Below are 14,211 nucleotides of genomic sequence, written 5' to 3'. Positions count from 1 at the left end.
ATCCAAGGGCAGGATGAACATTACCATTAACATCACTGTGATGCAGTAACTATGGCAAAAGGCGTGACACCCAGTGTCGCTGCGGCAAGTCTCTGATCCGTCCCTTCCTGCTGTGCAGGCTACAGCGTGTCTGGACGTGCACCTAAAACATCCGGTTACCTAGTCTCACAACGAAGGTGGAGTGAAATATAGAATCATAGAATGGGTTGGAAGGGACCTCTGAAGGCCATCTAGTCCAACCCCCTGCCATAGGCAGGGACTTCTGCAACTCAATCACGTTGCTCAGAGCCCCGTCCAACCTGACCTTGAACGTTTCCAGGGATGGGGCATCTACCACCTCTCTGGGCAACCTGTGCCAGTGTTTCAGCACCCTCAGCATAAATAACGTCTTCCTTGTATCTACTCTGAATCTCCCCTCTGTGAGGTTAAAACCGTTACCCTTATCCTATCGCTACAGGCCCTACTAAAAACTCAGTCCCCACCTTTCTTAAAAGCCCCCTCTAAGTACTGAAAGGCCGCAACGAGATCTCCCCAAAGCCGCCTCTTCTCCAGGCTGAACAACCCCAGCTCTCAGCCTGTCTCCATAGCAGAGGTGCTCCAGCCCTCGGATCATCTCTGTGGCCTCCTCTGGACTCGCTCCAACAGCTCCACTTCTGTTTTGGATGGGGGACCCCCGAGCTGGATGCAGTATTGCAGGGGGGTCTCACCACAGCAGAGGGGCAGAATCCCCTACCTTGACCTGCTGGTCACGCTGCGGGTGATGCAGCCCAGCACACGGTTGGCTTTCTGGGCTGCCAGTGCACATCGATGGGTCGTGTTGAGCTCCTCATCCACCAGTACCCCAAGTCCTCCTGGGCAGGGCTGCTCTCAATCCCTTCATCCCCCAGCCTGCATTGACACTGGGGGCTGTCCCAACCCCGGTGCAGGACCTTACACTTGGCCTTGTTGAACCTCCTAGGGTTCACATGGGCCCACTTCGCCAGCTTGTCCAGGTCCCTCTGGGGGACATCCCATCCCTCGGGAGGGTCAACCGCACCGCTCAGCTTGGTGTTGCCTGCCAACTCGCTGAGGGTGCACACGATCATAGAATCCTTAAGGTTGGAAAAGACCTCTAAGATCGAGTCCAACCGTCAACCCAACACCATCATGTCTACTAAACCATGCCCCAAAGTGCCACGTCTACATGTTTTTTGAACACCTCCAGGGATGGTGACTGCACCGCCTCTCTGGGCAGCCTGGTCCAATGCTTGACCACTCTTTTGGTGAAGAAATTCTCTCTCATATCCAATCTAAACCTCCCCTGACGCAACTTGAAGCGATCCCCCGGTCTGTGTCCCTGGTGAAATATTAAACAGGCCTGGTCCCAGGACGGAGCCCTGAGGGACACCACTTGTCACTGATCTCCACCTGGACATTGAGCTGTTGACCGCTACCCCCCGGATGCCACCATCCCGCCCCTTCCTTATCCACCAAACAGTCCGTCCATCAGACCCGCCTCTCTCCAATTTAGAGAGAAGGATGTCACGGGGGGACCGCGTCAAAGGCCTTACGGAAGACCAGAGAGCTGCGATCCGTCGCTCTCCCCTTGCGTGCTGATGCAGGCACTCCGTCATCGAAGGCCACGAGGTTGGTCAGGCAGCGTCTACCCACCGCGGGCTCTCTCGAGGTGTCCTTTTGCATGTCAACTAACATGAGAGACGATTATTTCTTCTGTTTTATTGATTGACTTTGCTCTCTGAGGTTCCTGACCAAAAGTATCGCCTTCAATTTCAGACGGAGAAGACGTGGAAAAGTGAAGGCTTCATCTTGCCCGTAAAGCCAAAGTGACTCGTTAGCCCGGGGGTCCCCCAAGGCCCCAAACTGGGCTCCAGCCAGGAAGCTGCCTACAGGACGGGATCTTGGCCTTGTCTCAAGACTGAGGTCACTGGCTTCTCAGCCCCACGAGCTGTTGGTAACAGCACCCGGGGAGCCAGAAATCCCGTGGCTGTGGCTCCCTGTTGTTCTGGGGCACTGTGAGCTCCTCGCTGCCCCTGTGTCAGCGCCCGGAAAACAGGGCAGAGCTGCGGGCTCGGCCCCGTGTGGGACTGTGTCCCAGCCCTCGGACGGAGCTGCCCGACAGGACGTGCTCCCCTCCCCGCGAGGGCAGCTCCCCCAGCTGTGCTCCAGCGGCTCTCCACGAGCGCCCTGAGACCCGTCCCCACGCAGCCTCGCCCCGCCTGTGAGGTCACAGCAGGGCTGTGAGGTCACAGATCCCCACGCTGCCGCATCAGCCATAAAGACCGACCCCTCAGACCCCGGCTCCGACTGCACCAGCAGCAGCAGCGGCGATAGCAGCAGCAGCAGCAGCAGAATGGTGCAAGTGCAGAGAGCCATGGCTCTTGTCTGCCGTCTCCTCCTCCTCCTCTTCCTCCTGGTGGCCCTGCATGCCAGGGCTGCCCGGGCTGCTCCGTATCGAGCACGGGGAGCAGGTAAGCAGGTGGAGCTGGTGCCGCCTTTCACGGGCCAGCGGGCCCTTCTCCCCAAGAAGCGTGGAGGATGGTTTTTCCCTCCAGTGCTTTAGCGAGGGCTTCCTCTGGGTGCGCGAGAGCTCTCCCGGCAAGAAAGCCCCGCGGGGCTGTGTGTTGGTCCGTCCGCTCCTCGAGGGGTGTTGCACGTGGCCTGGAAAGCGTTTGGGGAGCTGCAAGGAGCCAGCCAAGAGGTCCCCAGGCCCCTCGGCAGCTGCGGCCATCTCCACCCGCGCCTGGCTGCCACGTTGTTAGCTGACCCCCTTCCAGGGCCCGCAGGTCACTGAGGCACACGTGGATCCCAACATGCAATGGAAACGCTTCTCCTCTGTGCTTGCTTCTAGACGAGGACGGTGGCGACGGTTATCCAGCTTCTGAGCTGGATGTTGGCTTGGAGCCCTCGGGGCATCCTGGAGGTAAGTTCTCCACGTCCCTTTCCTTGACAGAACCCACACCAGCCATGTGGCAGGAGCTTACTCGCGTGCAATTTTCCCTAAGATCCTCTCGTGGTTGGCGGCTTCCCGACTTCTTGGCCTGTTCCCGTCCTGGAGCCCGAGCGCAGTCCCACAGGTAAGTCGGTGGCAGGAAGGAGCATTTACCTTTGCATCTCCTTTCCGAGTGAAATGCAAGTTGCTCCTTCCCTGGCCGATGCGCAGGGATGCAGAAGAGCAGAGAGGGAGCGGGTCGGCCTCAGCGATGTGCCCTGGGGCGCTTTGCCTCGCGGAGCTCTTTGCTGGCCCCTCGGAGCCTGAGCTGCTCCCGGTGCCGGCTGCCAAGCCGGCGGGCTTGCTGGGCTTGAGTTTAGAGCCGCTGTGGGCTCCAGGGGTCCTTTCGCTGCCACTCCGATCTGAAGAAGCACCACCTTGAACTGTGTCACGGCAGCTTTCTGTCCTGCGCTTCTTTGCAGCCCTGCCTGTAGGCGAAGGTGATCCAGTGTCCCGGCTGGGTTCCAGGACCGAGCCTCCGGCAGTTCGCGTGGGTACGTCCTGGCGCTTTCCTGCCTTTGCGAGCTGCCAGCTCAAAGCCCAGAGGTCAGCCAGCCGGGCGCCTCCGCGGCCGTGAGGACAGAGACCGGCACGTGTGTGCGCTCTCCTCGCGCGATCCCCTCGGCGCTGCTGCGGTTCGGTTCTGCCAATGTCGATGGCAGGAGATGACGGAGGCTTCTCTGGGTCTTTAGTTAGGGGGGTGCCCGCAGGGAGGGCTCTGCCAGCTCCTCGGCTGGATGCTGGGCTACAGCCCGGCTGGCATCACAGGGATGAGTGGTCTGTCTCTGCTGACCTCACAGGCTGTGCAGGGGCTTTCCGTAATTTATTCCTGTCAAATTGAACCCAATACTTTCTGTTAAGGTCGTCCAAGGGCAAAGAACCATGCTGAAGGAGGAAAAAAGTCCCTGGAGTCGTTGGAAGTGCTAAAGCAAGCGCTGGAGGAACTGGAGAAAAGGCACGGTGGGTGTATTTCACTCCGCATCAGCCGTGAGACTCGACAGCCGGAGGTTTCAGCTGCGCGTCTGGACAGGCTGTAGCCCGCACAGCGGGAGGGGGTCGATCAGAGCCTCGCCGCAGCAGCGCCGGGTTTCAGGCCTCGCCGGTGCTGGCGAGCCCCAGAGATGGTGCAGAGCCTCTGCTGCCGGTTGTGGCTCAGGCCGAGCGCCAGGGGCAGCCGCTGCCCCAGTTTTACCATTGCGGCTCAGAGCTGGGTCGTGCAGACGTCAGGTGTGAGGCCTGGCGTGTGCTGAGCTCCTGTTGAAGGAGGAGGAGCCCTTCTCAGCAGGGCTGTTTCCCCGGCTGGCCCGGCTGCAGCTTCTCCCCGTCCTCTCGGCAGGAAGGCATTTAGCGTTATCTTGCAGTTTGCCGAAAACGCGCCACGGGCAATGCAACCCAGGAGATGGCTGGTCTCCCGGCAGGTCAGGCGTGGCTGCTGTTTGGAGTAGGGACTGGGCGCAGCCCCGAAGCCCAGGCGTTTGCTCTCAACTTGTCCGGGTCTTTGAGCAGTATTGCCTCCTGAGGAAGCCATCTCCCTGACGGGGAACGGTTCCATCTGAGCCAACTGTCCCGCTTCCTTTCTCCAGAGACAGACCAAGAGGCTGGGCAGGAGCAGGCGTTTCCGGAAGGAAGCAGTGGCTTGCTGCCACCCTTTGTCAAAGAGACGGAGGCGATGCAAGGCACCGGCATGCCAGGTAACCGCTGTCCCGTGGTCAGCTGGGGTCACCCATCAGGATCGCTGTGTGGCGGCAGGCTCTCGCCCCGGTGCCCGCTCTTGCGCTTCACGTCAGCCGCCAAAGCTGAAGGAGTTTGGGGACCACGTTGCGCAGCTGATGGGAAACGTGACTCTTGCACGACTGTACCTCCCGCTGTAGCTGCGTCCCAGAGCTTGCCGGGAGTCCCGGGAGGCCTGAGGCGCAAGAGCAGCACAGAGCGGGATCCCTGCCGCCAGCTGAGGTCCAGATCGGGCAGGGGCTTAGGGGGAACCTCCCCGTCCTCCTGCATCCCCTGTCGCTGAGCCACGCTGAGGCTTTACCTGTCGTCTCTGCTTCTTGGCAGCGCTGCCAAAGCCCCCAGGAGACTCCCACGACGGTGCGCATGAATTCTTCCAAGTGGACTCAGGTACTGAGCCATCTTGCTGGGGTCCCTACGTGGGAGACGCGTCCCGAGACCGGGCAGTGGCCGCAAGCAGTGCCCACGCTGGGGAAGAGGCAGAAGGGGAGGGCAAGGCGCAAGTGTCTTGAGAAGGCCTGACTCCGTCCCCTGGGGCTGTGGGCGCTGGCCCGTGGGGAGGGAGGGTTGGGGGTGGCAGTCCCCGCCGCAGGGACGGTTTCTGTCCGTGGCCCTCAAAGGAGCGACTGGTCCAGCAGCTGCACTCCCCCCGTGCTCTGCTTCGGGCCCCCCGAGTTTTGGTTGGAGGAACAACCTGTCCCAAAGGGTGGGAGCATGCCCCCAGGCACCCGCGCTGGCGGGAAACAGAGAACTTCCTGGCCACATCAAACGTGCCACAAGCTCACCAGTGGTGCGCAGGACGGACTGACGTCCCGAATTGCTCCTCCAGGTGTGGTCGGCGAGAGAACCACAACTGCCTACAGTCCCCAGAGCACCAGGAGTTTTCCGCGTCTGCAAGACATTGGCTGGCACTGGGTGACAGACACGACAGCAGGCGTGGTTTCCCTGGTGCTGGCCGTACTGGTGTGCTGTCTCCTGATCCGGTGGCGGAGGAAGAGAAAAGAGTGAGTCGTTGACTTCCCCCCCTGCTGCTGCCTGCGATGGCTGCTCCTGGCCACGAAGCATTTCTAGTTGGGCCGCTGCGGAGCGGGGAGGTAGCGGTTGGCCAGAAAGCTCTGCCGAGTTTGCTGCTGCTGTCAGAGGCTTGAACTGGCCTCTTCGCTCCGGGGCCTGCCCGGAGGAACATCCCTGCGCCTGGTGCCGCGGGTGCAGGTGTCCACCTCGGCCAAGGCGTGCCAGCAGCTCAGCCTGCGGGGGTGAGCCTCGCCGGCTCTGGGCCGTGCCGCGGAGGAGAGTCCCTCTGTGCCAGCTCAGCCGAGGGCCTCAGCAGCCTCCTCTCTCCACAGGCGCATCGCCACAACTTTACAAAACCAAGCGGAAGCCGGTGACCACCCCTCGCGCCTGCACAGCCAGACCAGACCCGAAAGCCTGCCGCGCCTGCCCTCCACATGGACCCTAAACTCGCGCCCCTCGAGTCCGCTGCTCTGGCCCTATTCCACGGGCTGAAGGCGGGCACCAGGGTAGGGGTGCGCTGACAGAACCCCCACCAACAGCTTTGGGGATCAGCCCTGTCTCTCCAAATAAAGCGAGAGCTGTCGCACAAGTGTCCGTGTGGTACCAACAGCAAACCCCACCAGGCACCGGCCCTGCCCAAGGTTGCTCACGACGTGGTTAGAGAAGGGGCTCTCTCCGAGGCCTTTAAAGGGGCTGCCAGCTCCCGTTTTATGGCAGTTGGCCGGGAACGTTGATTGCAGCGGGATCTTCTGGCTGTGGATCTGATCAAGTGGGATACCCTGGAAAAGGGGGAAGCCATTGAGCACCTCCCGAGACATGAGCCTAACAAGCAAACGTACCAGAGGCAAAACAAAGCTCCTTGTTAATTAATGGGCCCGAACTGATGAGCCGTTACCGACTAGGGGTGCTGCAAACTACCTCCCCATCCAAGGGCAGGATGAACATTACCATTAACATCACTGTGATGCAGTAACTATGGCAAAAGGCGTGACACCCAGTGTCGCTGCGGCAAGTCTCTGATCCGTCCCTTCCTGCTGTGCAGGCTACAGCGTGTCTGGACGTGCACCTAAAACATCCGGTTACCTAGTCTCACAACGAAGGTGGAGTGAAATATAGAATCATAGAATGGGTTGGAAGGGACCTCTGAAGGCCATCTAGTCCAACCCCCTGCCATAGGCAGGGACTTCTGCAACTCAATCACGTTGCTCAGAGCCCCGTCCAACCTGACCTTGAACGTTTCCAGGGATGGGGCATCTACCACCTCTCTGGGCAACCTGTGCCAGTGTTTCAGCACCCTCAGCATAAATAACGTCTTCCTTGTATCTACTCTGAATCTCCCCTCTGTGAGGTTAAAACCGTTACCCTTATCCTATCGCTACAGGCCCTACTAAAAACTCAGTCCCCACCTTTCTTAAAAGCCCCCTCTAAGTACTGAAAGGCCGCAACGAGATCTCCCCAAAGCCGCCTCTTCTCCAGGCTGAACAACCCCAGCTCTCAGCCTGTCTCCATAGCAGAGGTGCTCCAGCCCTCGGATCATCTCTGTGGCCTCCTCTGGACTCGCTCCAACAGCTCCACTTCTGTTTTGGATGGGGGACCCCCGAGCTGGATGCAGTATTGCAGGGGGGTCTCACCACAGCAGAGGGGCAGAATCCCCTACCTTGACCTGCTGGTCACGCTGCGGGTGATGCAGCCCAGCACACGGTTGGCTTTCTGGGCTGCCAGTGCACATCGATGGGTCGTGTTGAGCTCCTCATCCACCAGTACCCCAAGTCCTCCTGGGCAGGGCTGCTCTCAATCCCTTCATCCCCCAGCCTGCATTGACACTGGGGGCTGTCCCAACCCCGGTGCAGGACCTTACACTTGGCCTTGTTGAACCTCCTAGGGTTCACATGGGCCCACTTCGCCAGCTTGTCCAGGTCCCTCTGGGGGACATCCCATCCCTCGGGAGGGTCAACCGCACCGCTCAGCTTGGTGTTGCCTGCCAACTCGCTGAGGGTGCACACGATCATAGAATCCTTAAGGTTGGAAAAGACCTCTAAGATCGAGTCCAACCGTCAACCCAACACCATCATGTCTACTAAACCATGCCCCAAAGTGCCACGTCTACATGTTTTTTGAACACCTCCAGGGATGGTGACTGCACCGCCTCTCTGGGCAGCCTGGTCCAATGCTTGACCACTCTTTTGGTGAAGAAATTCTCTCTCATATCCAATCTAAACCTCCCCTGACGCAACTTGAAGCGATCCCCCGGTCTGTGTCCCTGGTGAAATATTAAACAGGCCTGGTCCCAGGACGGAGCCCTGAGGGACACCACTTGTCACTGATCTCCACCTGGACATTGAGCTGTTGACCGCTACCCCCCGGATGCCACCATCCCGCCCCTTCCTTATCCACCAAACAGTCCGTCCATCAGACCCGCCTCTCTCCAATTTAGAGAGAAGGATGTCACGGGGGGACCGCGTCAAAGGCCTTACGGAAGACCAGAGAGCTGCGATCCGTCGCTCTCCCCTTGCGTGCTGATGCAGGCACTCCGTCATCGAAGGCCACGAGGTTGGTCAGGCAGCGTCTACCCACCGCGGGCTCTCTCGAGGTGTCCTTTTGCATGTCAACTAACATGAGAGACGATTATTTCTTCTGTTTTATTGATTGACTTTGCTCTCTGAGGTTCCTGACCAAAAGTATCGCCTTCAATTTCAGACGGAGAAGACGTGGAAAAGTGAAGGCTTCATCTTGCCCGTAAAGCCAAAGTGACTCGTTAGCCCGGGGGTCCCCCAAGGCCCCAAACTGGGCTCCAGCCAGGAAGCTGCCTACAGGATGGGATCTTGGCCTTGTCTCAAGACTGAGGTCACTGGCTTCTCAGCCCCACGAGCTGTTGGTAACAGCACCCGGGGAGCCAGAAATCCCGTGGCTGTGGCTCCCTGTTGTTCTGGGGCACTGTGAGCTCCTCGCTGCCCCTGTGTCAGCGCCCGGAAAACAGGGCAGAGCTGCGGGCTCGGCCCCGTGTGGGACTGTGTCCCAGCCCTCGGACGGAGCTGCCCGACAGGACGTGCTCCCCTCCCCGCGAGGGCAGCTCCCCCAGCTGTGCTCCAGCGGCTCTCCACGAGCGCCCTGAGACCCGTCCCCACGCAGCCTCGCCCCGCCTGTGAGGTCACAGCAGGGCTGTGAGGTCACAGATCCCCACGCTGCCGCATCAGCCATAAAGACCGACCCCTCAGACCCCGGCTCCGACTGCACCAGCAGCAGCAGCGGCGATAGCAGCAGCAGCAGCAGCAGAATGGTGCAAGTGCAGAGAGCCATGGCTCTTGTCTGCCGTCTCCTCCTCCTCCTCTTCCTCCTGGTGGCCCTGCATGCCAGGGCTGCCCGGGCTGCTCCGTATCGAGCACGGGGAGCAGGTAAGCAGGTGGAGCTGGTGCAGCCTTTCACGGGCCAGCGGGCCCTTCTCCCCAAGAAGCGTGGAGGATGGTTTTTCCCTCCAGTGCTTTAGCGAGGGCTTCCTCTGGGTGCGCGAGAGCTCTCCCGGCAAGAAAGCCCCGCGGGGCTGTGTGTTGGTCCGTCCGCTCCTCGAGGGGTGTTGCACGTGGCCTGGAAAGCGTTTGGGGAGCTGCAAGGAGCCAGCCAAGAGGTCCCCAGGCCCCTCGGCAGCTGCGGCCATCTCCACCCGCGCCTGGCTGCCACGTTGTTAGCTGACCCCCTTCCAGGGCCCGCAGGTCACTGAGGCACACGTGGATCCCAACATGCAATGGAAACGCTTCTCCTCTGTGCTTGCTTCTAGACGAGGACGGTGGCGACGGTTATCCAGCTTCTGAGCTGGATGTTGGCTTGGAGCCCTCGGGGCATCCTGGAGGTAAGTTCTCCACGTCCCTTTCCTTGACAGAACCCACACCAGCCATGTGGCAGGAGCTTACTCGCGTGCAATTTTCCCTAAGATCCTCTCGTGGTTGGCGGCTTCCCGACTTCTTGGCCTGTTCCCGTCCTGGAGCCCGAGCGCAGTCCCACAGGTAAGTCGGTGGCAGGAAGGAGCATTTACCTTTGCATCTCCTTTCCGAGTGAAATGCAAGTTGCTCCTTCCCTGGCCGATGCGCAGGGATGCAGAAGAGCAGAGAGGGAGCGGGTCGGCCTCAGCGATGTGCCCTGGGGCGCTTTGCCTCGCGGAGCTCTTTGCTGGCCCCTCGGAGCCTGAGCTGCTCCCGGTGCCGGCTGCCAAGCCGGCGGGCTTGCTGGGCTTGAGTTTAGAGCCGCTGTGGGCTCCAGGGGTCCTTTCGCTGCCACTCCGATCTGAAGAAGCACCACCTTGAACTGTGTCACGGCAGCTTTCTGTCCTGCGCTTCTTTGCAGCCCTGCCTGTAGGCGAAGGTGATCCAGTGTCCCGGCTGGGTTCCAGGACCGAGCCTCCGGCAGTTCGCGTGGGTACGTCCTGGCGCTTTCCTGCCTTTGCGAGCTGCCAGCTCAAAGCCCAGAGGTCAGCCAGCCGGGCGCCTCCGCGGCCGTGAGGACAGAGACCGGCACGTGTGTGCGCTCTCCTCGCGCGATCCCCTCGGCGCTGCTGCGGTTCGGTTCTGCCAATGTCGATGGCAGGAGATGACGGAGGCTTCTCTGGGTCTTTAGTTAGGGGGGTGCCCGCAGGGAGGGCTCTGCCAGCTCCTCGGCTGGATGCTGGGCTACAGCCCGGCTGGCATCACAGGGATGAGTGGTCTGTCTCTGCTGACCTCACAGGCTGTGCAGGGGCTTTCCGTAATTTATTCCTGTCAAATTGAACCCAATACTTTCTGTTAAGGTCGTCCAAGGGCAAAGAACCATGCTGAAGGAGGAAAAAAGTCCCTGGAGTCGTTGGAAGTGCTAAAGCAAGCGCTGGAGGAACTGGAGAAAAGGCACGGTGGGTGTATTTCACTCCGCATCAGCCGTGAGACTCGACAGCCGGAGGTTTCAGCTGCGCGTCTGGACAGGCTGTAGCCCGCACAGCGGGAGGGGGTCGATCAGAGCCTCGCCGCAGCAGCGCCGGGTTTCAGGCCTCGCCGGTGCTGGCGAGCCCCAGAGATGGTGCAGAGCCTCTGCTGCCGGTTGTGGCTCAGGCCGAGCGCCAGGGGCAGCCGCTGCCCCAGTTTTACCATTGCGGCTCAGAGCTGGGTCGTGCAGACGTCAGGTGTGAGGCCTGGCGTGTGCTGAGCTCCTGTTGAAGGAGGAGGAGCCCTTCTCAGCAGGGCTGTTTCCCCGGCTGGCCCGGCTGCAGCTTCTCCCCGTCCTCTCGGCAGGAAGGCATTTAGCGTTATCTTGCAGTTTGCCGAAAACGCGCCACGGGCAATGCAACCCAGGAGATGGCTGGTCTCCCGGCAGGTCAGGCGTGGCTGCTGTTTGGAGTAGGGACTGGGCGCAGCCCCGAAGCCCAGGCGTTTGCTCTCAACTTGTCCGGGTCTTTGAGCAGTATTGCCTCCTGAGGAAGCCATCTCCCTGACGGGGAACGGTTCCATCTGAGCCAACTGTCCCGCTTCCTTTCTCCAGAGACAGACCAAGAGGCTGGGCAGGAGCAGGCGTTTCCGGAAGGAAGCAGTGGCTTGCTGCCACCCTTTGTCAAAGAGACGGAGGCGATGCAAGGCACCGGCATGCCAGGTAACCGCTGTCCCGTGGTCAGCTGGGGTCACCCATCAGGATCGCTGTGTGGCGGCAGGCTCTCGCCCCGGTGCCCGCTCTTGCGCTTCACGTCAGCCGCCAAAGCTGAAGGAGTTTGGGGACCACGTTGCGCAGCTGATGGGAAACGTGACTCTTGCACGACTGTACCTCCCGCTGTAGCTGCGTCCCAGAGCTTGCCGGGAGTCCCGGGAGGCCTGAGGCGCAAGAGCAGCACAGAGCGGGATCCCTGCCGCCAGCTGAGGTCCAGATCGGGCAGGGGCTTAGGGGGAACCTCCCCGTCCTCCTGCATCCCCTGTCGCTGAGCCACGCTGAGGCTTTACCTGTCGTCTCTGCTTCTTGGCAGCGCTGCCAAAGCCCCCAGGAGACTCCCACGACGGTGCGCATGAATTCTTCCAAGTGGACTCAGGTACTGAGCCGTCTTGCTGGGGTCCCTACGTGGGAGACGCGTCCCGAGACCGGGCAGTGGCCGCAAGCAGTGCCCACGCTGGGGAAGAGGCAGAAGGGGAGGGCAAGGCGCAAGTGTCTTGAGAAGGCCTGACTCCGTCCCCTGGGGCTGTGGGCGCTGGCCCGTGGGGAGGGAGGGTTGGGGGTGGCAGTCCCCGCCGCAGGGACGGTTTCTATCCGTGGCCCTCAAAGGAGCGACTGGTCCAGCAGCTGCGCTCCCCCCGTGCTCTGCTTCGGGCCCCCCGAGTTTTGGTTGGAGGAACAACCTGTCCCAAAGGGTGGGAGCATGCCCCCAGGCACCCGCGCTGGCGGGAAACAGAGAACTTCCTGGCCACATCAAACGTGCCACAAGCTCACCAGTGGTGCGCAGGACGGACTGACGTCCCGAATTGCTCCTCCAGGTGTGGTCGGCGAGAGAACCACAACTGCCTACAGTCCCCAGAGCACCAGGAGTTTTCCGCGTCTGCAAGACATTGGCTGGCACTGGGTGACAGACACGACAGCAGGCGTGGTTTCCCTGGTGCTGGCCGTACTGGTGTGCCGTCTCCTGATCCGGTGGCGGAGGAAGAGAAAAGAGTGAGTCGTTGACTTCCCCCCCTGCTGCTGCCTGCGATGGCTGCTCCTGGCCACGAAGCATTTCTAGTTGGGCCGCTGTGGAGCGGGGAGGTAGCGGTTGGCCAGAAAGCTCTGCCGAGTTTGCTGCTGCTGTCAGAGGCTTGAACTGGCCTCTTCGCTCCGGGGCCTGCCCGGAGGAACATCCCTGCGCCTGGTGCCGCGGGTGCAGGTGTCCACCTCGGCCAAGGCGTGCCAGCAGCTCAGCCCGCGGGGGTGAGCCTCGCCGGCTCTGGGCCGTGCCGCGGAGGAGAGTCCCTCTGTGCCAGCTCAGCCGAGGGCCTCAGCAGCCTCCTCTCTCCACAGGCGCATCGCCACAACTTTACAAAACCAAGCGGAAGCCGGTGACCACCCCTCGCGCCTGCACAGCCAGACCAGACCCGAAAGCCTGCCGCGCCTGCCCTCCACATGGACCCTAAACTCGCGCCCCTCGAGTCCGCTGCTCTGGCCCTATTCCACGGGCTGAAGGCGGGCACCAGGGTAGGGGTGCGCTGACAGAACCCCCACCAACAGCTTTGGGGATCAGCCCTGTCTCTCCAAATAAAGCGAGAGCTGTCGCACAAGTGTCCGTGTGGTACCAACAGCAAACCCCACCAGGCACCGGCCCTGCCCAAGGTTGCTCACGACGTGGTTAGAGAAGGGGCTCTCTCCGAGGCCTTTAAAGGGGCTGCCAGCTCCCGTTTTATGGCAGTTGGCCGGGAACGTTGATTGCAGCGGGATCTTCTGGCTGTGGATCTGATCAAGTGGGATACCCTGGAAAAGGGGGAAGCCATTGAGCACCTCCCGAGACATGAGCCTAACAAGCAAACGTACCAGAGGCAAAACAAAGCTCCTTGTTAATTAATGGGCCCGAACTGATGAGCCGTTACCGACTAGGGGTGCTGCAAACTACCTCCCCATCCAAGGGCAGGATGAACATTACCATTAACATCACTGTGATGCAGTAACTATGGCAAAAGGCGTGACACCCAGTGTCGCTGCGGCAAGTCTCTGATCCGTCCCTTCCTGCTGTGCAGGCTACAGCGTGTCTGGACGTGCACCTAAAACATCCGGTTACCTAGTCTCACAACGAAGGTGGAGTGAAATATAGAATCATAGAATGGGTTGGAAGGGACCTCTGAAGGCCATCTAGTCCAACCCCCTGCCATAGGCAGGGACTTCTGCAACTCAATCACGTTGCTCAGAGCCCCGTCCAACCTGACCTTGAACGTTTCCAGGGATGGGGCATCTACCACCTCTCTGGGCAACCTGTGCCAGTGTTTCAGCACCCTCAGCATAAATAACGTCTTCCTTGTATCTACTCTGAATCTCCCCTCTGTGAGGTTAAAACCGTTACCCTTATCCTATCGCTACAGGCCCTACTAAAAACTCAGTCCCCACCTTTCTTAAAAGCCCCCTCTAAGTACTGAAAGGCCGCAATGAGATCTCCCCAAAGCCGCCTCTTCTCCAGGCTGAACAACCCCAGCTCTCAGCCTGTCTCCATAGCAGAGGTGCTCCAGCCCTCGGATCATCTCTGTGGCCTCCTCTGGACTCGCTCCAACAGCTCCACTTCTGTTTTGGATGGGGGACCCCCGAGCTGGATGCAGTATTGCAGGGGGGTCTCACCACAGCAGAGGGGCAGAATCCCCTACCTTGACCTGCTGGTCACGCTGCGGGTGATGCAGCCCAGCACACGGTTGGCTTTCTGGGCTGCCAGTGCACATCGATGGGTCGTGTTGAGCTCCTCATCCACCAGTACCCCAAGTCCTCCTGGGCAGGGCTGCTCTCAATCCCTTCATCCCCCAGCCTGCATTGACACT

General features: G+C 60.6%; 2 protein-coding genes across 2 annotated transcripts; both read left to right on the top strand.

Moving 5' to 3' along the window:
• Positions 1–2,328: 2,328 nt before the first annotated feature.
• On the top strand, positions 2,329–5,229 carry LOC129211519 (uncharacterized). The gene is made up of 7 exons (XM_054838728.1): positions 2,329–2,468; positions 2,849–2,920; positions 3,003–3,074; positions 3,412–3,483; positions 3,851–3,949; positions 4,573–4,680; positions 5,045–5,229. Exons 1-7 carry the CDS (start codon positions 2,351–2,353, stop codon positions 5,227–5,229), a joined length of 726 nt encoding a protein of 241 aa, XP_054694703.1. The 5' UTR covers positions 2,329–2,350.
• A 3,753-nt stretch (positions 5,230–8,982) lies between these two features.
• LOC129211518 (uncharacterized) lies at positions 8,983–12,878 on the top strand. The gene is made up of 9 exons (XM_054838727.1): positions 8,983–9,123; positions 9,504–9,575; positions 9,658–9,729; positions 10,067–10,138; positions 10,506–10,604; positions 11,228–11,335; positions 11,700–11,762; positions 12,202–12,376; positions 12,719–12,878. Exons 1-9 carry the CDS (start codon positions 9,006–9,008, stop codon positions 12,876–12,878), a joined length of 939 nt encoding a protein of 312 aa, XP_054694702.1. The 5' UTR covers positions 8,983–9,005.
• The last annotated feature ends 1,333 nt before the right edge of the window (positions 12,879–14,211 follow it).

Source organism: Grus americana, chromosome 11 (genome assembly GCF_028858705.1).
Source record: "Grus americana isolate bGruAme1 chromosome 11, bGruAme1.mat, whole genome shotgun sequence".
NCBI lineage: Eukaryota > Metazoa > Chordata > Aves > Gruiformes > Gruidae > Grus > Grus americana.
The sequence above is the reverse complement of the archived record's forward strand: the minus strand, read 5'-3'. Positions and strand labels throughout refer to the sequence as shown.

What these genes read in the sequence shown, in the direction of transcription:
- LOC129211518 (XM_054838727.1), top strand. Translation starts at nt 9,006, where the DNA reads ATGGTGCAAGTGCAGAGAGCCATGGCTCTTGTCTGCCGTCTCCTCCTC. An exon ending in GTATCGAGCACGGGGAGCAG is followed by an intron (nt 9,124 to 9,503) that starts GTAAGCAGGTGG and finishes GCTTGCTTCTAG; the next exon opens with ACGAGGACGGTGGCGACGGT. An exon ending in GCCTCCGGCAGTTCGCGTGG is followed by an intron (nt 10,139 to 10,505) that starts GTACGTCCTGGC and finishes CTTTCTGTTAAG; the next exon opens with GTCGTCCAAGGGCAAAGAAC.
- LOC129211519 (XM_054838728.1), top strand. Translation starts at nt 2,351, where the DNA reads ATGGTGCAAGTGCAGAGAGCCATGGCTCTTGTCTGCCGTCTCCTCCTC. An exon ending in GCCCTCGGGGCATCCTGGAG is followed by an intron (nt 2,921 to 3,002) that starts GTAAGTTCTCCA and finishes ATTTTCCCTAAG; the next exon opens with ATCCTCTCGTGGTTGGCGGC. An exon ending in GGAACTGGAGAAAAGGCACG is followed by an intron (nt 3,950 to 4,572) that starts GTGGGTGTATTT and finishes TCCTTTCTCCAG; the next exon opens with AGACAGACCAAGAGGCTGGG.